The sequence below is a fragment of the Chiloscyllium plagiosum genome, unplaced genomic scaffold (genome assembly GCF_037043375.1).
Source record: "Chiloscyllium plagiosum isolate Xiang-an unplaced genomic scaffold, Cpla_swu_hap1 HiC_scaffold_29, whole genome shotgun sequence".
NCBI lineage: Eukaryota > Metazoa > Chordata > Chondrichthyes > Orectolobiformes > Hemiscylliidae > Chiloscyllium > Chiloscyllium plagiosum.
The window spans coordinates 26,241,003-26,267,251 of record NW_028270167.1 but is presented as its reverse complement, the minus strand read 5'-3'; the positions used below and the strand labels follow the sequence as shown (position 1 = coordinate 26,267,251).

Here is a 26,249-nt window from a genome sequence, read left to right as displayed (position 1 = left end):
CAAAAACGTGTTTACAAAACCTTTTTGTCTTTGTCTGATAGTAATTAATGTTTTCTGGTATCAAATACTGGCTCCTTTCTAGGGAAATGCAACGTCAGTAGGAATCAACAGTGTTTGGCTTTTTGTGCAGATTCTGATATATGCAGCCTCTCTTGTTCCTGCCTCATCTGCATACCCATTCAACTAACAATTACTATCCATTTGTCTCTTTATTGAAATAAGAAACAAGGACATCTGTGTCCAATTACTGATGGTGTTATCAAAACATGCCAAAGTGCACATAATTTGCCCAACTTCCTGCTTGTTTATATATTAATGCAGATCTTTATGACCCTTATATACACAAATCAAACTTTATCCATGAAACTGCATTGTGCAGACACCATTACAAAATCTTTACCAAAATGTTCTCAAAGTTTCTAGACTATAATTAAAATTCACTATCAATATTTTGCCTACTGTATTTTGTCAAATGAATATGTGAAACTTATATTAGGCACTTCAAGGGGAAGAAGATTGCGAAAGAAGTCATACCGGACTTGAAATGCTAAATTTATTTCTCTCTGCCCATAATTTGCCAGACCTGTTGAGTTTCTCCAGCACTTTCTGTTTTTATTTCAGCACCTGCAGTACTTTGTTTTTCTATTATTATTCAGCATTTGCCTGACAGCATTATTAAAACAGTATACAGAGAAACAGAAGTAATAATTCCACTTAAAAAGGCAATATTTAAATCACAAAATATTTTGATTCAATAATCCCAGTGAATTTGATGTTTAGAATGTATTATTTCACTATAAACAGTTATCAGTTCACAGCTCAAGTGAGTAATTGGGTACTAAATATCTGAATGTATTTCTACAAATCTCTGAAACAAAAGACAAGTTCATTCATTTAAATAAATTGACAATAAAAAGGATTAAGGAATTGGAAATCAGCCCCTACTAAAATTTGCTAGCTGTAAAGGTTCAGTTGCATCATATCTGGCTCTTTTTAAGCACTCTTAATAATGATGCTATGGAGTTAATCGCTCTGAAACCTGAACAGTATATCTAGGCAGTCAATGCAATGCAGAGTTAGAACTGTACTGTTGGAAGTCCCATCTTTAAGTTAAGACATTAAACTGAAAATCTCTCCACACTTTCAACTGGGCATAAAAGTTTTCAGGGCACTATTTTGGAAATTAATAGTATTACCCCTCCATTACCATCCCAGTTGTTAGTCTTCAACCTACATCATTGCAGCAGTTTATTATGGACTATGATCTCATTGCTGCTCCCAGGAGCTTGCTGTGCACAAATTACTCTATGGCAACAGTTACAACATTTTAACTTGCTTTGCCATTGCTGTAAAAGTATTATTTTTGATGTCCTAAGATTGTGAAAGGTGGTTTATGAATTCAAAAAAAGTACAGATTGATCGACAGTACCTGGCTATTATTTTGCAGTTCCTCATGTTACTCACTGAGATCCCAGAATTTTTCTTTTTAGATTGCCTGTAAGTAACTGCCAGACAAGGAAACAATCACACACAAAAACAGGAATTGCTGGAGAAACTCAGCAGGTCTGGCAGTATTGGTGGACAAAGAAACATAATTTATGTTTCAAGTCCAGTGATCCTTTTTTGGAACTTTGCTTACTATGGTTACAACATGGAGTTTAGACACCAAACTGTTTATGTGAGCAGTGTAAGAATTCATGAGAATTATGATGATGACTTTTACCTACCAATATGACCTGCCTGAATGCAGATACAAATAACCAAATAATATATGGTCCATGTTTAATATTTTTATATGGAGCCCAAAGCTTTTTACTCCCACAAAAAGAGAGAACAAGGTCTTGCTTTCGAAAATGTTTGCTTTCCACCATCCAAAATGATATATTTCCCACCTTCTGCTAGTTAATTCCATCAATCAGGATTTATCTCTTTCATCCAATTTTTCCATTCCCTCATTTTCTCATTCTTTCAGCACAAGAGACTGCCTCTATACTTTTCTCTTGGACTGGCCCTGTTCCCATCTTTTATATGAGATATCATATGATACCCATGAATTTATGGTCTGCCGTTAAGTTTTGTCTGCATGTCTTTAATTGAAAAGAAGTTTGAATTGTTCATAGGTCATAGAGTCTCAGAGATGTACAGCACGGAAACAGATCCTTCCATCCATCTCGTCCATGCCAACCAGATATCCGAAATTAATCTAGTCTTATTTGCCAGCACCTGACCCATATCCCGCCAAACCTTTCCTATTTATATACCCATCATCTAGATGTCTTTTAAATGCTGCAATTGTACCAACCTCCACCACTTCCTCTGACAGCTCATTCCATACATGCACCACCCTCTGAGTGAAAAAGTTGCCCATTAGATCCCTTTTAAATCCTTCCCCCTCACCTTAAACTTATGCCCTCTAGTTCTGGACTCCCCGACCCAGGAAAAAGACCTTGTTTACTTATTCTATCCATACCCCTCATGATTTTATAAACCTCTATGAAGTCACCCCTCAGCCTCCAATGCTCCAGAGAACACAGCCCCAGCCTATTCAGCCTCTCCCTAGAGCTCAAACTGTCCAACCCTGGCAACATCCTTGTAAATCTTTTCTGAACCCTTTCAAGTTTCACAACATCGTTCCAGTAGGAAGGAGACCAAAATTGCACACAACATTCCAAAAGTTGCCTAACCAATGTCCTGTACAGCTGCAACATGACCTCCCAACTCCTATATTCAATGCTCTGACCAATAAAAGAAAGCACACCAAATGCCTTCTTCACCACTATCCTGTCAACCTGTGACTCTACTTTTAAGGAGCTAGCACCGATCCTTGTGGCACATCACTGGTCACAGGCCTCCAGTCTATAAAGCAACCCTCCACCACCACCACCTTTGAGCCAGTTTTGTAAGCAAATGGCTAGTTCTCCCTGTATTCTATGTGATCTAACCTTGCTAACCAGTCTACCATGAGGAACCTTGTCAAATGCCTTACTGACGTCCATATAGATCAAGTCTACCCCTCTGCCCTCATCAATCCTCTTTGTTACTTGTTCATAAAATTCAATCAAGTTAGTGAGACATGATTTCCCATGCACAAAGCCATGTTGACTATCCCTAATCAGTCCTTGCCTTTCAAATACATGTAAGTCCTGTCCCTCAGGATTCCCTCCAACAACTTGCCTATCACCGATGTCAGGCACACCGATCTATAGTTCCCTGGCTTTTTCTTACCATCTTTCTTAAATAGTGGCATCACGTTTCCCAACCTCCAGTCTTCTGGCACCTCACCTGTGACTATTGATGATCCAAATATCTCAGCAAGGGGCTCAGCAATCACTTCCCGAACTTCCCACAGAGTTCTAGGGTCCACCTGATCAGGTCTTGTGTATTTATTCACCTTTATGTGTTTTAAGACATCCAGCACCTCCTCCTCAGTAATATGAACATTTTCAAGATGTCACCATTTATTTCCCCATCCAAGGTAATGACACGTATTACACATGTCTCTTCTATGGCCAACACGTTCTGGAGTAGGATTCAAACCAGGAGTTTCTGGCTCAGATACAGGGACACTCCAACTGCACAAATGAAGTCAGTTTTGATTTTCCACATACCTAGGATGTGCTTGGATTGGACAACATGGCTGACCTTCTGCAATTTAACCAAATGAAGCTCCTGGAATTACAAACTGATTTTCTGAGTCCTTTCAGCCACTATTTTGTTCTTCATTATATTTTGAGGACAATGCTCTCTGATTAGTTTGTGTTGTTTCAAAGCTTCAGAGAATATTTTTACTCAGACATCACATAATGTCTGTGTGGAAGCCAAACTGACTGAATATTGTTCACTGATTCCCTGGAAAGCTAACTATAATTGAAACACTCTGAGAGGTCAGCAGAGCACAGCTGAGAAAAAGGCAGATTGTGAATAATGAGGATTTTTTTTATCCACGCAACCTGTCACAAGAGAGGCAGGACATCTAATGAGCAGCTGACAAGCTGAAATTACCACAAGAACGGTACTTAATGGTTGAAGTAGAATGAAAAATTGTGATAACATTTCATGGAGATATAAAGAGTATGGCTATATGTCACAAATCACATATATCGGCTATCATACATTTACTTCTGTGCAAATCTTTTCAGGACCCATTATGCTAAGAATGTCAGTTGTACATTGTGTCTTGAATAGACACTCGAAAGAACTATTGGTATGCATTTAGATAAGATATTAATTCTAAAGTCTCTTTCAGATGACCATAAAAGATCTCATGGTGGTCTTTAAAGGAAGAGTAGCAGGGACTTCTCCAGAATTCTGGCCAATACTTATCTCTCAACAAAACCCTCTAAAACGGTTTATCTGATCCTCGTCACATTACTCTTTGCGGAGCTTGTAACAAGTTGGCTGCTGCATTTTACAACTTTAGAATAGAAGCACTTCAAAAGTCCTTCATTGGCTGTGAATGGATTTGGGCCTTCCATGATAGTTTTTTTTTCTATCATTAACTCAGTAATTAAACAAAACATATTGATTACAATGTTTTAATGAGGTTTTATAAAATGACACTGAGGGAATTATTTGCAAAGTGTATACCCAATTTTATCTGCAAATAGACAATGAATAGAAACCTACCTCATCATCAATTTATTTAACACACGTGATTCAGATTCTCAATGTCTATGTACATTCAGCAAATTCCTGCCTTCACAAACTTAGCTTTTGCTAATCGCCTGTTTTTGTGGCAACTCATTGTAAGAAACACAATGGTTTCATGTGATACATTTCTGACGTTTTGTAGTTAGCTCTGCTGACCCAAACACTGCAAATCTGTCCACTATGATTTTGTGAGATATGGCTTGCCTGCTGTAGAATTGTTTCAGAGACCGGATCAACATAAACAGCACTTTGAAAGGTACAAGTTATTTTATGCATTTTCTCATCAAATTAGTAGATAAAAATATTTTAACTCTTTTTACTTAAGAGTTTTTGAAAAATTTTCAATTACATTAACAGTCAATCATTTAAGTTAAAGTGAATTGTTTTAAAGTGAGAATGTGGTATATTTGAAAAGAATATAAGGGAGCATTTTTTTCTGTTTGTATATTCAGCACATAGTGCAAGTTCAAATGTTGCACTGAGGCAAGGTATGTATAAGACATACAAGAATAGCTTGAATTGCAATTTGAATAATAAAATGAACAATTATATTGATCATATTATTAACTCCAGAAGTAATTTTAAACAATAAATAGTTTTCCTTTATTTAGTCCAGATTCTGTCTTATTTGGAGTTTGCTTCACTCAGTGGACTACAGGAAGAAATGAATTCCTAAGTTTGTATCGACACCACAGTTTATAAAGACTGACTTATAAACTGATCAGCCCAACTCTAGTGGTTAGCCTGTGAAAGCCCATTTATTTATTAGGTTTCAGTTGCCCTATTATTAAAACTTCTTCTGCACAAAAGTTTTTAAGATAACTCAGCATATTCCCTAACTCCTGGCCTTCACAGTCCATCCCCGATAAACGAATATCTATGCGCTTTTATGTAACTAACAGAAATATTTTGTACTATGATTGAAAAAGGAATGAAAGGGAACAATATCACTTTAAAGAAAGTTATTTTGATTGTAGTACTTCAGTCATTATTCTGAATTTCATGGTTACTTTATTATGTTTAAAGTTATAGAATGGTATAACATAGATATTACTACCTTCTTACGTCCCATGACCATTTTTCAAATTGGTCAGTCATTTCTTAATATGCATTGAGGCTCATTAAAGTATTATGTCCACCTTTGATTTCTTTTGAAAAGATGTGATTTTCCATGTTATGTTGTAAACTCTATAGCCAACAGCAATAAAGGAATAGAATGTTGTTATAATACTACAGATCAATCCACCAAACATAACTCGCTGTCTGGTTTGGTGGTTGAGGAGGAAACACTCAAATCATTTAAAAGGAACCCAAATTAGCACCTGAAGTGCAAGGCTATGGACCAGGTCCTGGGAAGTGGGATCGGAATGGGCAGCTCATTTATTCAGCCACCACAGACACATTGGATTGAGTGGCTTTTTTTCTGTGCCATAACACTTGTACAGTTCAATGGTTCTAAAGTAATGTGTTTAAAACCATGTGAAAAAGAAGCAGATCAATTCTGCCCATATAATGCAGCAAAATCATAAAAACCATAATCCGATTTACAATTACCAGTAGCTGCAGAGTAAATCTTTAGTAATATTTTATGTGATAATGTCCTGTCAAAGGTTATTTAAAGCATGAGATTATAAGGTAGAAACTATATTGATGAGAATATTTTCATCATTTGAATCAATTATTTGCTTTTGAGTTTTGAATCTGATCCATACATTTCATAAAATATTGATGAAAATATGTTGTATTTGCAAGATATTAGTCGCTTTTAAATCAACAACATCTTTAAAAAGTCTCTGTGAAACACAGTGTTATTTAATCAAAGGTCAATATTTATATTTATATCTTAAAGTTCAATGGATCAGGATATCACATGGATACTGTTGTCATCGCCATTGAAAATATGCATATCAATCTCTGCCATCAGTATCTGTACACTTTTCCACTCTCAAAATCATTATCTGCAGATACTGGAATCCAGAGTAGACAGGCAGGAGGCTGGAAAAACACTGCAAGCCAGGCAGCATCAGGAAGTGGAGAAGTCAACATTTCAGGTGTAACCGTTCTTCAGGACCGGGGGTTGGTGTAGGAGGAGTTGCAGACGGAGGGAGGGTGGTGAAGTGGGGATAGGTGAAGACAGGTAGAGGGTACGACCTGGTTGGTCAATGGGAGGAATCCGGTAGGTGGCTGGGAGGAGTGGAAGAGAGGGGCAGGAGCTGGGAAAGGAGTCTGGGGATGGAAAGGGAGGTTATTTGAAATTGGAGAACTCAATATTGAGTCCTCCAGGCTGTCGGCTGCCAGGAGGAAGATGAGGTGTTGTTCCTCCAATTTATGCTTGGTTCATTGTGGCAATGGAGGAGGCCAAGGATGTTCATGTCAGAAAGGGAGTGGGAAGGGGAAGTAAAATGGGTGGTAACTGGGAGGTCTGGTCGGCCCCTGTAAGCCCCGTTGAGATGCTGATCGAACTACTCCCTAAATTTAGGTTCGGTCTCCCCAATGTAAAGAAGACCACATCAGGTGAACCTGATGCGGTAAATTAAGTTGGAAGAGAGGTAGGTGAACCTCTGTATCACCTGGAAGGACTCTTTGAGGGCCCTGGGTGGAGGTGAGGGAGGTGGTATACCGGCAGGCTTTGCATCTTTTCCTGTTCCGGGCAAGGTACCTGAGGGTTAGGGAGACTGGGGGCAAGTGGCACACACCAAGGACCGGTGAAGGGAACGGTCCTTGCAGAAGACCGAGAGGGGTGGGGAGGGGAAGATGTTCTTGGTGGTGGGGTCTAATTGGAGTTGGCGGAAGTTTAAGGATGATGTTTTGAATGTGGAGACTAGTAGGGTGGTAGGTAGGGACAAAAGGGATTCTGTCTTTATTGCATTAGGGAGGAGATGTTTACAGCAGTGGAATGGGGAATGGAGGTGGTGTGGTGAAGGGCTATCTGGTTAACAGAGGAAGGAAAGTTGTTCAAAATAGGTGAACATCTGGAATGGAAATGTCTCTTCGTCCAAACAGATGCAGTTGAGGTGGAAGAATTGGGAGAACAGGAAGACGTTCTTGTAGAATACTGGGTGGGAGGAGGTGTAGTCCAGGTAATTATGGGTGTCTGTGGGTTTATAGAAAATGTCCATCTGGAGACTGTCACTGGAGATGGAAATGGAGAGGTCAAGAAAGGGGAGGGAGGTGGCCGAGATGAACCAAATGAATTTGAGGGCGGGGTGGAAGTTCTGGGCAAGTCAATGAACTGCTCCAGTTGAGCCTGAGTACAGAACTTTGCACCGATGCAGTCATTGACATAACGTCAGAAGAGTTGGGGTACAATGCCTGTGTATGTACTGAAGAGGGACTCTTCAACGTAGCTGACAAAGGGGCAGGCATAGCTGGGACCCATCGGGTACCCATGGCCACCTCAACCACTTTGGTTGATGGTTCAAAGAAGGGGTTAATGAGCAATTTAAGAGTCATATCCTATCACTTTTGGTATTTAACTGACAGCAGGAAGGGCAATCACCTTGCATCCAGGCCAAACAGCGAACCCTAGTAGGATTGCTTAAAGACCACCAGGTGGCTGTGCTGGATAGAGATGGGGATCCCTCATTCAAAGACATTTTGTGCTTGCTTGAGGGACCTGGCATTAGAAACCAAGGCAATCTTTGGAAATCCAATCTCTTGTCCTTAGCTGAATGCATAACCTTCAGTTAACATTGGGGTCCTGGTGGCATTTCCTATGGTGCGCGGCTGACAGATTTGCTGGTAGGTCTCTGGTAATGGGATTTCCATCCCGGTCACTTAAATTCCTGTGGGTCACTTTCCAAAAAGGATGCAACACCCACCTCTCATCAATTCTGTAGCCAGACAGCAATACCCCCGAGGCCTGGTTTCAATACCAGACAATGTGCCCATACTGACAATAATAATTACCCCAGCCCTCGACTTTGTGGTAATTTGGGGGCAAACCCCAATATTTCAAAGCCAGCATATACTTTGACAGTTGCAGAAAGGAATCAGGACATAAAGGGTTACCCTTGATATGCTCACAGCTCTAATGGTTAGGAAAAGTGGATAATATTCTATGAAACCAAGAGAAACACTATTTTTCATTGCAATAAAGTATTGGGCACACTAAAGGAATTTGCTACATGCACAGTTAACTTGCTGACATTTGTGGAAATTGAAATCACTCAAAATATATAAAGTTAATAACAAACTGTACCTTTTGTTTTCTACTTCCTCTCATAGGTTGCATCTCCAAAACAAAAATGTACAGTTTCATGGGAGGAGGCTTGTTCTGTGCTGGTGTGGGCAATATCCTACTAGTTGTTTCCACAGCAACGGATTACTGGATGCAATACCGCCATTCTGGCAGTTTTATGCACCAGGGATTATGGAGATATTGTGTGCCAGGAAAATGCTATCTGCACACTGACAGCGTTGGTAAGGAGATCAAAAGCAGACAAGAATAAGTTCATAGTAAAGCAAATGAATACACTAACTTAGGAATGCCATAAATGCATTTCTTAAATCTACCAAGGATTTGTGCTGAAGTAGAAGGGTCATTGAATACGACTCATGGATATTTGAGATTTTGTTTGTACATAAAGAATGGCAATTTGTGTTCAGGTTACTTTAAGCTTCTCAAACCAGACAGGACATTTTTAGAAGGTGATTGTTTTGTGAGTCAATATAACATAATTATAGCATTCCTGCTGGTCTGGTTGATAAAGGCTACATCCAAAGCATGTACCAGTTTCAGCTCCAAGGTGTGCTGATCACAGATGATAACTACTTGAGTTATGTCTTTAAAATTGTTTCAAAGGTAGTCACTGAGTAGGAGACATATTTAAAAAGAGATAGAAAACACACAGAAATGAACGTACAAACAGAACTGGAGATATGCCTGCTCGATCAAGCCCACTGTATCAGTCACGGTATCATCACTTGAATTGTATTTAACAATTATATAGAGATGCAAAACACATTAGAAAAAGATAATTGAAGACAAGCAAATAGTCACAGAGAAAGAAAAGAAAGTATGTGAGATTTACAAAGAGAGAAGGGGAGTCTAGCAGGTGCAATGCAAGAAGAAGATTAGGAGAGACAGAACAATTTCAAAATATGAAGGTAAGACATCAAGATGAACAATAAACATAGTATTTTTTCATAACTTATATATAATGCTGCAATACATTAATCAGTGAAATCAATATTTATATTTTAAAGTACATTATTATCCATTTCCCAATATCCAATTTTGCACACATAGATATTTGCAGAAAATCACAATCAGTCCCCACTTTGTTCAACCAGCAACTTACTTACACAGATACAAAATCAAATCATAGTGTGTACATGTCAGGTAATATTTTGCATTTGACTCTTCATCAGAAATTACAGTTTTCCTGTTCAAATACTGACTTGCCAACTTCACATTTCTTGAACTTCATTCTCTCTTTTCCCTCTCAAATTATCTGTACAGTCCTGATCATTTAGATTTTCAGCTCAGCCTTTGAATTTGATCAGTTAGGGAGTCAGAGAGTTATACAGCATGGAACCAGAACTTTCAGTCCAACTCATCTGTGCCAATTAGACATCCCAATCTGCCTCAGTCCCATTTACCAGCATTTGGCCCATATTCCTCTAAACCCTTCCTATTCGTACACTCATTCAGATGACTTTTAAGTGTTGTCATTGTACCAGCCTCCAATATTTCCTCTGGTAGCTTGTTCCATACACACACCACTCTCTACATGAAAAAGTTACCTCTCAGGTGCCTTTTAAATCTTTCCCCTCTCACCTTAAACTTTTGCCCTCTAGTTTTGGACTTACCTACCCTGGGAAAAAGACCTTGGTTATTCAACCTATTCATGTTCCTTATGATATTATAAACCTCTATAAGGTCACATCACAGCCTCCAATGCTCCAGGGTAAAAAAGCTCCAACCTTTCATTGTAGCTCAAGCCCTCCAGTCCCAGCAAAACCCTTGTAAATCTTTTCTGAACTCTTTCAAGTTTAACAACATGTTACATATAGCAGGGAGGCTAGAATTGAATGCAGTATTCTAAAAGTGGCCTCACCAAAGTCCTGTACAGCTGCAACATGATGCCCGAATTACTACAGTCATTGCACTGTCTAATGAAGACAAGCGTGCCAATGCCTCTTCACCATCCTGTCTACCTACAACTCCACTTTCAAGGAACTATGTACCTGCACCCTTAGGTCTCTTTGTTTAGCAACACTCCTTAGGGCCTATCTTTAACTATATAAATTCTGTCCTGGTTTGCCTTGTCAAAATACAACAGCTCATATTTATCTAAATTAAGCTCCATCTGCTATTTCTCATCCCATTGGCCTATCTGATCAAGGTCCCGTTGTACTCTGAGGTAACCTGCTTCACTGTCCAATTTTAGTACTATCTGCAAACTAACCATGTCTCTTATATTCACACTGGGAACATTTACATAAATGACAAAAAGCAGTGGACACAGCTTGTGTCACACCACTGATCACAGGCCTCCAGTCCGAAAAGCAATCCCCTACCACTACCCTCTGTCTCCTACCTTCAAGACAATTTTTTATCCAAGTGGCTAACTCCTCTCAGATTTCACGTGATCAAACCTTACCAACCAGGAAAAAGTAAGGACCGTAGATGCCAGAAACAGAGGTCAAAAAATGTTGTGCTGTGCTTAACCTTACTAACCAGCCTACCATGCCAAGCCTTGTTGAATGCCTTGCTTGAAGTCCATGTTCTTTGAAAGAAAAGTCTATGTTAAAATGCTGAGAACTGTCTGACTATTGGGTCAAATCTTCAGGTCTCCTAGACTGGACATATTTCTGAAGTTGGGTATTAGACGTCTGCAAAACTGTGTGGGAATTGCCTGGGAAGTTTCAATTATCTTTAAGGCCTTGCTCTGAAGTCTCCTCTACAAACATTTCCAATTCTGACATAGAGTCGGAGACTTCAGATTGTTCCAATACTTTTATCTGAATACTTACCCATGAAATGTTAGACAGAAAATAATCAAGTATAACTCCTTGGTAGCTCCAGAATTAACATCCAGATCAATCACAGTGGCCTTATGATTACACCTTCCATCCCATCAGCCTGCTACCCAGTTGACCCAAATGGACAAATCCCTGTCAATTCTTTCCCCATCTACCCAACTACACTCACCCCGACACAACCCTGTTATCCTAAGTAACTCCCTGAGATAATTACTCCTCCACCTACTGAACCTCAACCTCCACCTCCACCTCCACCTCCCACCATGATTAACTCCCCCTGACTGCACAGCCAACTTCCCAACCCAGCCCACCACCTTACCGATGTATTCATCTGTCTACTGTCTCAACCCACTTAACCCACCTCACTCACCTCACACACCATTTCAGCATCTATCTTTCTCATCCATCTATCCACTCACCACACCCTCCTACCTACCTCAGCCATCCTACCAACTTACCCACTCACCTGCCCATTCACTCATCTATTCACTAATATTCAAGAACTGGACATTTGGATGTACAATATGGCACCAATTCCTGCAGCAAGCAGTATATCCACTAAAACATTGTTTCCAGATGGAGAAGGTGCTCCACATTTCTGGAAAAAAACAAGCTTTGGAGGTCCCGGAAGAAATGCTGAGATGCATTATCTCTGGGGAATTTCCAAATAGTGCGGCATTCTAACAATGATTGTCACTTCTCAGAAGATCGGAGTCATTCAGTATTGTGTGAATATGTGCCTGTAGTTCAACAGAATAAAATAATTCTACTGTGGATTGAAACAGTTTTAATTGGCAAATAATAGAAGAATAGAGGAATTAAAGCACAATAAATTCACTGCTTAACTTACAAATATACATCTAGTGGATAACAATTTACTTGCCTTTCTAATTTATTTTTTATATTATTAAGTGGATTTATTTCTACTAATGGATCACAGTAAATTACTATTTATCCAAATTAATTATAATACAGAAAAAGCAAGAAATACTCAGCAAGCCAGGCAGCCTCCGAGAAAAGAAACAGAGTTAAATTTCAGACTGATGACCCTTCCAGAGTTTATAACCAGATGAAACAATCACTTCCTGGAGAATGTTGCTTGTTGCACTCAACATCTTTCAACATTTTATTATAATAGTTGAAGCATGTTCAGGCTCTGGTGTTATCAGAGGTGTTTTGCTTGCACTGTCTAACTGTTGAGGCATGCAATTGTATTAACATGGTAAAATTTCTAACATTATCATTAACTATCATTAATTCACTTGATAGTTTAATAGGGGTCAAAAGCCATCCATTTCAATAGGTTTGTAAATAACCGGTCTGTAAACTGACAATGAAATCCTTTGTTTATTTCAGTTTTTTGCCACTAATGGTTATGGTATTTAAACAGACTTTATTCTGATGCATAATGATAATTAACTAATACTTTCCTTTGGCTTTCTTGGTTTATTCCAGCTTACTGGGATGCCACTCGAGCATTTATGATCTTGTCCCTCCTGGCGGGCATCATTGGCATCATTATTGGCATCATGGCATTTATGCAGTACTCTTCTTTCAACAAATTTGATAAGACGTTCGCTGCAGGTGTCTTGTACTTTATTTCATGTAAGTACTGTGAATGATTTCAAGCATCATAGACCCATGAAACCATTTAATTTTCTTCAATATGTCTTAACTGTTAGCCTCATTATGCCTCTCCTGTTTTTTGTGTGGCAGGTTTGTTTGTGTTGCTAGCCATGGCCATTTACACAGCTGTCACCGTGAACTATTATGGTAAACGGTATGGCCATTGGCGCTTCTCTTGGTCTTATATCGTTGGATGGGTGGCTGTGGTGCTCAACTTCTTTGCAGGTAAGACATTATCTTCTGTGAGAGAAGAACTTCTGAACCATCTGTGCAGCTTCTCTCCTTCTCTGTGCGAATAGTGTTACAATAGATTATCAAAAGCAAAATCACCCTTGAATTAAGGTCATTGTTTCACATTAAAACTGCATTCTATTGCTCTTTCTTTCTCATGTAGGAGCTAAGTGTGAGTGTGGTATATTCTTTCACCAGCAAAAGAATACCACAGCCAAGTCTACCCTTCATCTGACCAAACAGTTTATGCAGATAAAATATCACCAGACAGAAAAAAGGAGAAGCAGCTCTGGCTAGATCTTACCTCCCAAAGCCACTGAGGTTAAGTATGCCAACCAGCTGAAATCAGTTAACTTGACAAAGAATGGACACTGAAGACTTTCTGACGTGTATGGCACAATTCTACACTGGACATATATAGGGAGAGCTTCAACAGTGAACTTTTTTGAAAAAGGCTTGTTAGAATCAGATCTCTAAATAAGAACAGATACAAAGAAATCATTATCACCAAAGTTTCCTCTCCTTTTTGCTACTTCCTAAAATATCTCCTTTGTCAAATAGTAGGGCACCAACAATGACATAAAGATGGATAACAAGGCATGATATGGCAATGTATTGCTTTCTGAGCTAGTAAATTGAACCAGCAGGTTGGTATGGATCCATCAGTATGGATTTAACCAATCTGTTAAATCCAAAAATGTTCAGGTCCGCTTCACTCCCTTAGTCAAACCGAAATGAAGTGAAAGATTTCCTTCCTCAATGTGACAGACCGTGAACTGGAAAATTTGGTATGAAGGCTGTGATTGACCAGGAGAACCAAGAAAAGCCAGAAAAAAGATTGGAATGATCACAGCTGAGTTCAGATCTCTGACTTCCTTCCTGTTAACAGAAGTCCCTTTGCAAGAATACTTTGCGGTCTCCACACTTTCTCCAGTACTCCAAATGTTGGTTAAATCAGGCAGTGTTGATATGTTTTGTAAGCTCCATGTTTCTCTGAAGGGTATTAACAAACACAATGGCTTTTTCCACAACACTGCAGCTGCTTTGTAATGTCTTGGTCACTTTCAGGTTCGTTGGATTGAATTTTGTCATTTATCTGGAAGTCAGGGCTGCAAGCAGGAGAAAGCCCACTTTGCTGGGTGGTAAAATACTAGAATCATATTGTTACTGCCAGCACCAGCCATAGGCCTGATGGCTCTGTAGCATCAGTCGCGCTACTAGGCGAACATGAGGACTGCCGATGCTGGAGATTAGACTTGAGAGTGTGGCACTGGAAAAGCACAACAGGTCAGGCAGCATTCAAGGAGCAGGAAAATTGACATTTCAGACAAAAGCCCTTCATCAGGAATGAAGTGAGAGATTTCCTGATGCAGGGCTTATGCTCAAAATGCTGATTTTCCTGCTCCTCGGATGCTGCCTGACCTGCTGTGCTTTTCCAGAATCACACTCTCGACTCAGTAGCACTACGGGCAATCATTGCTGGGTCTGCAACTCTTGTGAGACGGCATTTCAATTGCAATGCGCTCTTAGAGAGAAGCAGCGAATTCCTGTGGGGAAGCTGGGATCAGTAAGTGCATAGATCAAGGAGGCAGTGGAACTTATGGATACATTATGAATATACAAAACTTAGGAGTAGGAGTAGGCATTTCAGCCTCTCAAGCCTGCTCCATTGATCATACCATCATGACTGATTTGATTGTAATCTCAAATCCACATTCCTGCCTAGCCTTGATTACCTTTCAGCCCCCTGTTTCACAAGAAACTGTCAACCCTTAAAATATTCAAAGACTCTGCTTCTTCCTCTTTTTTAAAAAGAGATTCCCAAACAGTCTTTCAAAGAGAAAAAATTTCAGCCTGTCTCTATTTTAAACAGCAACTCCTAATTTTTAAACATTGGCCCCTCATTGGACAGTCTCCCATCAAAGGAAATATTTAACCCGAATACTCTCCCCACCTTCCTTGTCAGTAGTCTTGAGACTTTCAAATGTTTCAATCAAGTCACCTTTTACTCTTCTAACTTCCAGAGAATATTAGTCCAGCCTCGAATAGAATTGAATAGAACAGAATAAAATAGCCTTTATTGACACATGCACTCAGAAGTTTGTAATGTTGCCTCTCTGTACCATTTTAGTTACAGAGTACCTAGTTACAGATACTTTATGTGTTAGTACAGAGATTTTTAAAATGGTGAGCATGCGAACTGAGTTTAGAGGTCCAGAATGAGAACAGAAGTGACCATAAAATACTTAAGTTCCAGTTCCTCCCCAATATGAGTCAGTACCTGCTGGTTCCAGGGCACAAGGCCATGCTGCCTCATGTGGCCCTCAGTCCAGGACTTGCTTGGATGCCATTATACCTCAGGCTGCTTGCTCTGCCGTCACACCAGTAATCTGCCCATTCACTCTGCTGTACCGGTAATTGGCCCACTTGCTCTGCCACACTGGTAATCGGCCAGCTTGCTCTGCCACCGCACCAGTAATCAGCCACCTCGTTCTGCTGCACCAGTAATCGTCCCACTCACTCTGCCACACTGGTAATCAGCCAGCTTGCTCTGCTGCGCCAGTAATCGGCCAGCCTGCTCTGCTGCACCGGACATCAGCCAATTCGCTCTGCCATTGCACTGGTAATTGGCACACTCGCTCTGCCACCGCACCAGTAATCTCCCTGCTCGCTCCGTCACACCAGTAATCGGCACACTCACTCCACCATTGCACTGGTAATTAGCACACTCTCTCTGCCACTGCACTGGTAATCAGCACGCTCACTCTGCCATTGCACCAGTAATCAACCTGCTTGCTTCACTGCTGCACCAGCAATCGGCTGCACTACTCACTCTGTAACACCAATAATCAACCTGCTCACTCTGCCGCTGCACTGGTAACTGACCCACTTGCTCCGTTGCATTGGAAAGCGACCTGCCTCCTTTGCCACCGCACCAGTAATCAGCCCGCTCACCCTTCTGCAGTCTCTGGACTGGGCTTGCTTGCTTGCTCTGCTCTGCTCCTACACGGGCTCCGATTACAGCCCGACTACCTTGCTTCCACTGTTCAGGCAGGGCATCAAAATTGGGCGGAGGAGTGGGTGGGAGAGCAGGAAGGAAAAAACTACAAAGAGGAGAAAAAAAAGGAAAAAGAAAAAATAATTTGGGCAGAGGAGCTCCAACCAGAGCATCCTGCTCTGCCACACTCTCGAAGATCTCTGTTTCAGGTCTCCAGAACAATTGTTAATTCTTTCTAACCTTTTCTTCTAAGACAACCCACTCATTCCAGATATTAGTTCAGTAGACTTTCTCTGAACAGCCTGCAATGCATTTACATCCTTCCTTAAATAATGTGACTAATTGTGTACACTGTAATCCAGATGCAATCTCATTGGTCCAGATAATTGAAACATCACCTCCTTATTTTCCTATATAATTCCCCTCGTGATAAATGAGAACATTCTATTCACTTTTTTAATTGCTTGCTGAACCTACAAAGTCACCTTCTGAATTCTTGCACGAGGATACTGTGAACTTTCTGCATTTTTTCACAATTTCACTAATATGTTTTAGTTTTATTTTTCCTACAAAATGGACAAATTAACATTTTTTCACATTATACTCTATTTGCAACATATTTGCCCACTTACATAACAAACCTGTATTTTGTTGTAGTCTCCTTACCTCCCCATTACAACTTACCTTTCAGCCCATCATCTAAATCATAAATCACAAACTATTGAGGTTCCAGCACTAATCCTTATGGTACACCACTCATTTAATGACACTTAGCTGAAAAAGACCCATTTGCACCTACTCTCTTCCAGCCAAACTTCTATGCATGTCAAAGTGCTCCCTGTTCACCATGAGTTTTCTTTCCACAATAAACTTTGATCTGACACCTTCTGAAGTGACTTCTGAATATCAAAGTACAGTAGATCTACCAGTGCCCATTTGGCCACAGCATGTTTCCTCCTTAAAGAATGCAATAAATTGGTTAAATCTGATTTCCTTGTCACAAAATTATGTTAACTTTGCTTGATTATATTAAACTTATCAAAGTGTCCTGCTATAACATCTTAAGAATAGCTTCAATAGCTTATAATATCTTGCCTATGACAAATGTTAAGCTAACTATCTTATAATTTCCTGCCTTTTACCTCCCGCCCTTCTTCAGTAAAGGTGTTACATTTGCTATCTTCTGATCTAATGGGACTGTCCCTGAATCAAGTGGCTTTGGAAATTTAAAACCAACACCTTAACTATTACTAGCCACTTCTTTTAAGACCTTGGGATAATGTCCATCAGGATAATGTCCTCAGCACTTTGTCAGCCCATAGCTCCAACAATTTACTCAGTACCACTTCATTGTTAATTGGAACTTTCCTCACTTTTACCCTTCCTTCCCTTCCCTGATTTATCTCTTTTGAGATGTTAATTGCATCCTCTGCAGTGCAAAATACCTGTTCACTTCATCTGTCATCTCCGTACGTTTCAGGATTAATTCTCCAGTCTCACTTTCTATCAGACCAACATTCACTTTGTGAATTCTTCTCTCTTATAAATGTTTTTAGAAAAGCTTACTATTGGCTTTCTTATATTTCTGGCTCGCTTTCTCTCATTCTCTAATTTCTCCCTTCTTATTCATTTTTGTTATTCATTGCTTTTCTAGCTATTCCATACAATCTTCTTCTAACCTGCTAACTGTCTTTATATATTATATGCTTTTCCCTTTTGTACTATATTTAACTTTCATATATTGGAATGCATTATTCTGCATATTCTGAAATATCCCCGGAAACATCTTCCCCATCACTATTGACCCATCCTTTAACTTAATTTGGCAATATACTTCAGCTCACTCCACTTTCATGCTCACATGATTGCACTTTTTTTTCAAAAAGAGCCCAGCAACTACTATTCTCTCCCAATGCAAAGTTCAATCATATTGTTGTTGTAGCTACCTTGAGACACCTACACTATGAGATTATTAATTAATCTTATCTGATTATTCAATACTAGGTCTCATACAACCCACTCTCTAGGCAGCTCCAGAACAAGCTGTTCTGAGAAACTATCCTGAAAACATTCTTCAAACACTACTCCCAGGCTACCTTCGCTCACCTGACTTTTCCAATACATACATGATTGGAATCTTCCATGATTATTATCATGCATTGAATGAAGAATCAGCGTACTGTGTTATTGGGAGGAGGCTTACCATTTTAACGGTTGCCCCTTCATGGACCATCAAGGAGAGCTTCCAGAACCTACTGAAAGGTCTCCGGGGATTGCCTGATGGTCTCTCCATGTCACATGGGCCCCCAAATCAAAATGCCAAAGATATGGCAAGTGTCAATAAATTGGACACGGAGAGTCATAGAATCATAGAGATGTACAGTATGGAAACAGACCCTTCAGTCCAACCCATCCATGCTGACCAGATATCCTAACCCAAGTCCCATCTGCCAGCACCCGACCCATATCACTCCAAACCCTTCCTATTCATATACCCATCCAAATGCCTCTTAAATGTTGCAATTGTACCAGCCTCCACCACTTCCTCTGGCAGCTCATTCCATACACATTGCACCCTCTGCGTAAAAAAGTTGCCCCTGAGGTCTCTTTTATATCTTTCCCCTCTCACCCTAAACCTATGCCCTCTAGTTTTGGACTCCCCAACCCCAGGGAAAAGACTTTGCCTATTTACCCTATCCATACCCCTCATAATTTTGTAAACCTCTATAAGGTCACCCCTCAGCCTCCGCAACTGCGGGGAAAACAGCCCCAGCCTGTTCAACCTCTCCCTTTAGCTCAAATCCTCCAACCGTGGCATCATGCTTGTAAATCTTTTCTGAACCTTTTCAAGTTTCACAACATTTTTCCGATAGGAAGGAGACCAGAATTGCACGCAATATTCCAACAGTGGCCTAACCAATGTCATGTACATCCGCAACATGACCTCCCAACTCCTGTACTCAATGCTCTGACCAATAAAGAAAAGCATACCAAACACCTTTTTAACTATCCTATCTACCTGCAACTCCACTTGCAAGGAGCTATGAAACTGCATTCCAAGGTCTCTTTGTTCGGTAACACTCCCTAGGACCTTACCATTAAGTGTATAAGTCTTGCTAAGATTTGCTTTCCCAAAATGCAGCACTTCGCCAAATCAGCTTTGGTTAAGAAAAAGAAGGAAGCATATGTAAGGTATAGACCGGATAGGTCGAGTGAATCCTTAGAGGAGTGTAAGGGAAGTGGGAGTATACTTAAGAGGGAAATCAGGAGGGCAAAAAGGGGACATGAGATAGTTTTGAATTAAACTCCACCTGCCACTTCTCAGCCCCTTGGCCCATCTGGTCAAGATCTTGTTATAATCTGAGGTAACCCTCTTCCTGTCCACTACACCTCCAATTTTGGTGTAATCTGCAAACTTACTAACTATACCTCTTATGATCGCATCCAAATTATTTATGTAAATGACAAAAAGTAGGGAAACCAGCAACGATCCTTGTGGCACTCCACTAGTCACAGGCCTCCAGTCTGAAAAACAACGCTCCACCACCACCCTCTGTCTTCTACCTTTGACCCAGTTCTGTATCCAAATGGTAAGTTCTCCCTGTATTCCGTGAGATCTAACCTTGCTAATCAGTCTTCCATGGGGAACCTTGTCGAATGCCTTACTGAAGTCCATATAGATCACATCTACCACTCTGCCCTCATCAATCCTCTTTGTTACTTCCTCAAAAAACTCAATCAAGTTTGTGAGACATGATTTCCCATGCACAAAGCCATGCTGGCTATCCCGAATCAGTCCTTGCCTTTCCAAATACATGTACACCCTGTCCCTCAGGATTCCCTCCAACAACTTGCCCACCACCGATGTCAGGCTCACCAGTCTATAGTTCCCTGGCTTGTCCTTACCACCCTTCTTAAACAGTGGCACCACGTTTGTCAACCTCCAGTCTTCCGGCACCTCACCTGTGACTATCGATGATACAAATATCTCAGCAAGAGGCCCAACAATCACTTCTCTAGCTTCCCACAGAGTTCTGGGTTACACATGATCAGATCCTGGGGATGTATCCATCTTTACCCTTTTCAAGACATCCAGCACTTCCTCCTCTGTAATATGGACATTTTGCAAGATGTCACCATCTATTTCCCTACAGTCTATATCTTCCATGTCCTTTTCCACAGTAAATACTGATGCAAAATACTCATTTAGTATCTTCCCCATTTTCTGCGGCTCCACACAAAGGCCGCCTTGCTGATCTTTGAGGGGCCCTATTCTCTCCCTAGTTACCCTTTTGTCCTCAATGTGTTTGTAAAAACTCTTTGGATTCTCCTTAATTCTATTTGCCAAAACTATCTCATGTCCCCTTTTTGCCCTCCTGATTTCCCTCTTAAGTATACTCCCACTTCCCTTACACTCCTCTAAGGATTCACTCGACCTATCCGGTCTATACCTTACATATGCTTCCTTCTTTTTCTTAACCAAACCCTCAATTTCTTTAGTCATCCAGCATTCCCTATATCTACCAGTCTTTCCTTTCACCCTAACAGGAACATACTTTCTCTGGATTCTCGTTATCTCATTTCTGAAAGCTTCCCATTTTCCAGCCGTCCCTTTACCTGTGAACACCTGCGCCAAATCAGTTTTCGAAAGTTTTAGATTAGATTACTTACAGTGTGGAAACAGGCCCTTCAGCCCAACAAGTCCACACCGCCCCGCCGAAGCGCAGCCCACCCATACCCCTATATTTACCCCTTACCTAACACTACGGGCAATTTAGCATGGCCAATTCACCTAACCTGCACATTTTTGGACTGTGGGAGGAAACCAGAGCACCCGGAGGAAACCCACGAAGACACGGGGAGAACGTGCAAACTCCACACAGTCAGTCGCCTGAGGCGGGAATTGAACCCGGGTCTCTGGCGCTGTGAGGCAGCAGTGCTAACCACTGTGCTACCATGCCGCCCAGTTCTTGCCTAATGTCGTCAAAATTGACCTTTCTCCAATTTAGAACTTCAACTTTTAGATCTGGTCTATCCTTTTCCATTATTATTTTAAATCTAATAGAATTATGGTCGCTGGTCCCAAAATGCTCCCCCACAGACACCTCAGTCACCTGCACTGCCTTATTTCCCAAGTTTTGCACCTTCTCTAGTAGGTACATCCACATACTGAATTAGAAACTTATGGGGATCAGTTGGCTGCTGAGCACCTCATTTCCTTCTGCTGACTATATGCGGAAGGGAGATATTACATTCTCCTTTTCAGTTGGCAGTTAAGATCTACCCATACTACTGTGGCAGTGGAGACACATATAGGATACGAATTGCAGATTCCTTCCCTAAAGGGTATTTATAACAAGCAGTGAATGTTTCATGAATACCTTTACTGAGACTAGCTTTCAATTCCAGACTTTAATACCATGAGCTCTGTTGAGCAGATCTGAACCCATGGCCTCAGAACACTACTCTGATCTCTGGATTATTAGTGATATTACCATTATACAACCATCATTCTTTCACAATTGCATGAGTGAAAACAGCAAATGATGAAGATCACGGCAGATCAGGCAGAATCCATGGACAGAGAGTAATCTAATGTTCCGTGTCTCGATGACTCTTCATCAGAGCTGAAATGAAGTGTGGAGGGGGCAGCATTTATGCTATAGTTGGGTGGGTTGGGTGGGTGGGTGGCGAAGATTGCTGGTGGAGAAAAGATGTTGAAAGTTCAGGTGAAGTGATCGGAATGTGAGAATGGCAGAACAGCGATATATCTAACTACCAAACTTGAAAGAGAAGACAGTCCACTTTGGATTATTTTTAAATCATTTCATATTCACACTTTCTGTTGTACTGAATTGATGGTAAGACATAAGTATATTGCTTCACTTCTTTCCTAGGTATCTTCTACATGTGTGCCTATCGTATGCATGAGAGCCCACAAAGCTCAAATTCTCGCTAATATCCAAAATCGAATCATCTCATGAAACTGAGTTATGTATTGGACCATCATGATGCAAGGAGACCCAATACTATGAAGTGGTATTCTTTTCATTCTCCTCAGAATGCTATCTAGTGAAATATAGACAGAAATTAAAATAACTTCCAGATATGTTTTCAGAACTTGGCTGTAGATTTTCTCATTAGAGCTTTTGACATTTCAAAGTTTAACAAGGCATGAACATATTCTGCCATAATTTCAAGGATGTTGTGTGAATTTCCCCACAAGGAAAGGTTATCCAGTTTTCAATGCCTTTCACACAAAATATATCTATTTACTAACTTTTTAAATATAGCTGAAGTAGGCAAACATTGAAATTAATACAATTGCTCTCATTTTGTTTCACCTAACAAAAGTTGCTTGAACATCTACTAATATTGTGAAAACATAACCTTCTACTTTAGTCTTGATAATTCATTTTTGTGAACGTTTATATTTATGTATAATCATTCAAAGGATGCAGGCACATTAGCAAGGTTGGCATTTATTGCCCATTCCTGGCTGCTCTATGGACATGGTGTAGAAATTTGACACAATGCATGATATTCTAGGTCACTTCAGAAGGGGGAAAAACATGAACCACAGTGCTGCAAGAGTGGAGTCACATATCAGCCAAAATAGAGATGAATAGAGACAAAAATAATTGCAGATGTTGGAATCCAAAGTCGACAGGCAGGAGGCTGGAAGAACACGTCAAGCCAGGCAGCAAATCACAAATTGGAGGAACAACACCAGAACTTCCTCCTGGGCTGCCTACATCCCGGAGGACTCAGCATTGAGTTCTCCAATTTCAAATAATCACTCTCCCCCCCCACCCCCCCCAACTCCCTTCCTAGCCCCTCCCCTTCCCTTCCACTCCAACCTGCCACCTACTAGATTCATTCCTCCCATTGGTCAACAATACTCTCTGCCTGTCTTCATCTATCCCCACTTCACCACCCTGCCCCTGCCACCCCATTTATCTGCAGCTCCCCCTGCACCCACCCCCAGTCCTGAAGAAGGGTTCCACCCGAAAAGTCGACTTCCCTACCTCCTGATAATGTCTGGCTAGCAGTGTTCTTCCAGCCTCCTACCCGTCTACTTAAAATATAGATGAGTGACTGACTTAATTTTCAAATGAAATTAGGGAACCAGTCAGTCTTAGTAACAATCCAACAGCTGCAGGGCGCTTTTATCCATACCCGCGTTTTAGTCTTAAATCCGATTTTTCAAAACTGAATTCAAATTATCAAGCTACTTTCTTGGGAAATGTGCTCATGTCCTCTAGATAATTACTGTAGATATATGATACACAACAAAGCAATCAGACAACTGTCTTATGTTCTTCAATGTTCACCTGAGCTACTTTCAATGTGATATAATAATGGAGATAACTACAATCTATATCTTAAATTACAGGCTTTTTAGTACAAATTATATATGAATTTACTTCATGTCACATTAATTCAAAAACAATGTCCAGTGCACCAAATTATTTTCCTTAGTTTCTGTCATCCATTGAATTTCAAAAGGTTTAACTGTTTCCGTGCCATTGTCATTACATTAATATCCTGGGGGACCTTGGCTCCCAATATTCACTCTTACAGACTAAAATTGCAGTGGATTAAACCACCCTTAGTTACTCACCCTAAAGAAAATTCCCAATTCCTTTGAATACAGAATACTGATGCAAGCATAAAATGTTCCCTTGTGATCAAAATGTCAACGTTCAGGGCAAAAAATTAATTTCCTCACTGTTTTCTATTGTGAATGTATTTGTGTTATGCAATTTATCTTACTATGTCCAAACAATTGATTGAGCTCTGATTTTACAACAAAAAATGCAGATTCAAATTGTTTCCTAAATTTGCTTTAATTGTACTGGCTGCCCATTGACAATGATGTCAGAAATGTGCCTAATATTGGTGCAACATAACTGAGACATAAGACTGCAAGAATGCTGAGGCCAACAACAGTGTACATCAAGGAAACCAAAGAAGCTGATCACAGACATGTTCCAGACCACTGCAGAGGAAAACAAAGCTAACCTGCTACTTAGGGAGAACTTCTTTACCAGCTTAACATTGAATGCAGATTTGTCTTTCAATATACTCTGTGCAGTAATTGTTTAAAACATATCTGCCATCATAAACGCTGAGCGATCTCCTGTTATGAAGTGATGGTCAGCTCATGCTAATATATTGTGCTGCTTACAAATAAATGTACTACTGTGCTTACAATGATTTACATTTTATTGATTTTTAACACATGTAGTGTAATTACTGACCTAACGATAGTGTAAACTGTGGTAGGATTAATGTAGTTACAGAAAATAATGGTTAAATTATGTTCAGCTCAATTTTTGAAACTGCTGTCAGATTCAAATACTCTGAACTTCATCCATTGATAGTTATATGGCTGTTCTGACATGATAGGGCTTTATCAAATGAATAGAATTAGTCAAGTTGATACATTTGAAAGGAAATTAAGAATGCATCTTTTCTGAAAAGCTATACACAAGTATAAATCCCAAGCTATTTTTCCAATAAATTGATGAAAGGCGAATCTAAGAGATTCTGAAGATAACACAGGTCACTATTTGGAATTGTCAGCCTGCCTTTCCTTTATATTGAGTAACCAGCATCCATGGGATTCGTTTTGAATAGACGCTTGTTCTATAATTTTCACATTCACTGTTAATGTCAGGGAAATCAGCAAAGAATGGTAACAATAACAACTAATAACGCTAAAAACCACACAACACCAGGTTATAGTCCAACAGATTTAATTGGAAGCACACTAGCTTTCGGAGTGATGCTCCAACTAAACCTGTTGGACTATAACCTGGTGTTGTGTGATTTTTAACTTTGTACACCCCAGTCCAACACCGGCATCTCCAAATCATGACAACTAATAACGCAGAATATTATGAACAAAACAACTATTCATTCTTAGCTCACTGCTAACAAATACACATAGACTAATACGATATAAATGTGTAAGGATGATTACAAAAACACATTTAATTCTTGCTTCAATATTAGATTTCATGGTTATTCCTTGCTTATTTAGCATTCTCATACAGGTCAACATTCCAAATTGACTGCACCAACTGGAATGGAGCACCCTCTAACACAATCATTGTGCTATTACAATGCAATACAACATGAGCTGTATTTGGAATTCAACTCAAGAAGGAAAGAGAGTGTTTGAAGTGGAAATTTACAGCTAGAGGGAACAAGAGATGGAATCCTGTTCCATAAAGGTTCTCCTTACACACCATCTTGTTCTTATTAGTAAGAATTGACAGAAGGTCAAGTGCCTTAAAATCTGACTTAGTGTTTTCAAAGTGTCAAGAAAACTTAGGATAAACTGTTACTGGAGAAGCCGCTATATCATAATGGGGCCAAGCCTTTGAGTATTAATCTGCAAATCTTTCCATGAAGCCTATGTCAGGCAGTAAGAGTAAGAGAGGTGTCGTTTTGAGCATAAGCTCTTTATCAAGAATGTGAACCCACATTCCTGATGAAGAGCTTATGCTCAAAATATTGACTCTTCTGCTCCTCGGATGCTGCCTGACCAGCTTTGGTTTTCCAGTGCCACAGTTTTTGATTCTGATCTACAGCATCTACAGTCCTCACTTTCTTCTAGTAAGAGCAAGTCACTCATAACCATGTGGTTGTGGCAGCATAACTGCTCATGAACAAAAGTTATCCTCATTCTGAGGAACACACACATACAGAGTCAAGAAGACAACTCAACACTAGCTGCACCACA

The 26,249-nt window shown here is 40.1% G+C and overlaps 1 protein-coding gene across 1 annotated transcript; it reads left to right on the top strand.

Annotated features, from left to right (window-relative positions):
- Positions 1-4,778: 4,778 nt before the first annotated feature.
- Positions 4,779-24,715, top strand: lim2.1 (lens intrinsic membrane protein 2.1). Its single transcript, XM_043676821.2, has 5 exons — positions 4,779-4,906; positions 8,878-9,072; positions 13,096-13,245; positions 13,357-13,491; positions 22,393-24,715. The coding sequence occupies exons 2-5, from the start codon at positions 8,898-8,900 to the stop codon at positions 22,452-22,454; spliced, it is 522 nt and encodes a 173-aa protein (XP_043532756.1). The 5' UTR covers positions 4,779-4,906; positions 8,878-8,897; the 3' UTR covers positions 22,455-24,715.
- Positions 24,716-26,249: the final 1,534 nt, after the last annotated feature.

Coding starts and splice junctions, on each gene's coding strand:
- lim2.1 (XM_043676821.2), top strand. CDS start 8,898: ATGTACAGTTTCATGGGAGGAGGCTTGTTCTGTGCTGGTGTGGGCAAT. Junction 9,073..13,095: donor TCTGCACACTGACAGCGTTG/GTAAGGAGATCA, acceptor GGTTTATTCCAG/CTTACTGGGATGCCACTCGA. Junction 13,492..22,392: donor GGTGCTCAACTTCTTTGCAG/GTAAGACATTAT, acceptor CTTCTTTCCTAG/GTATCTTCTACATGTGTGCC.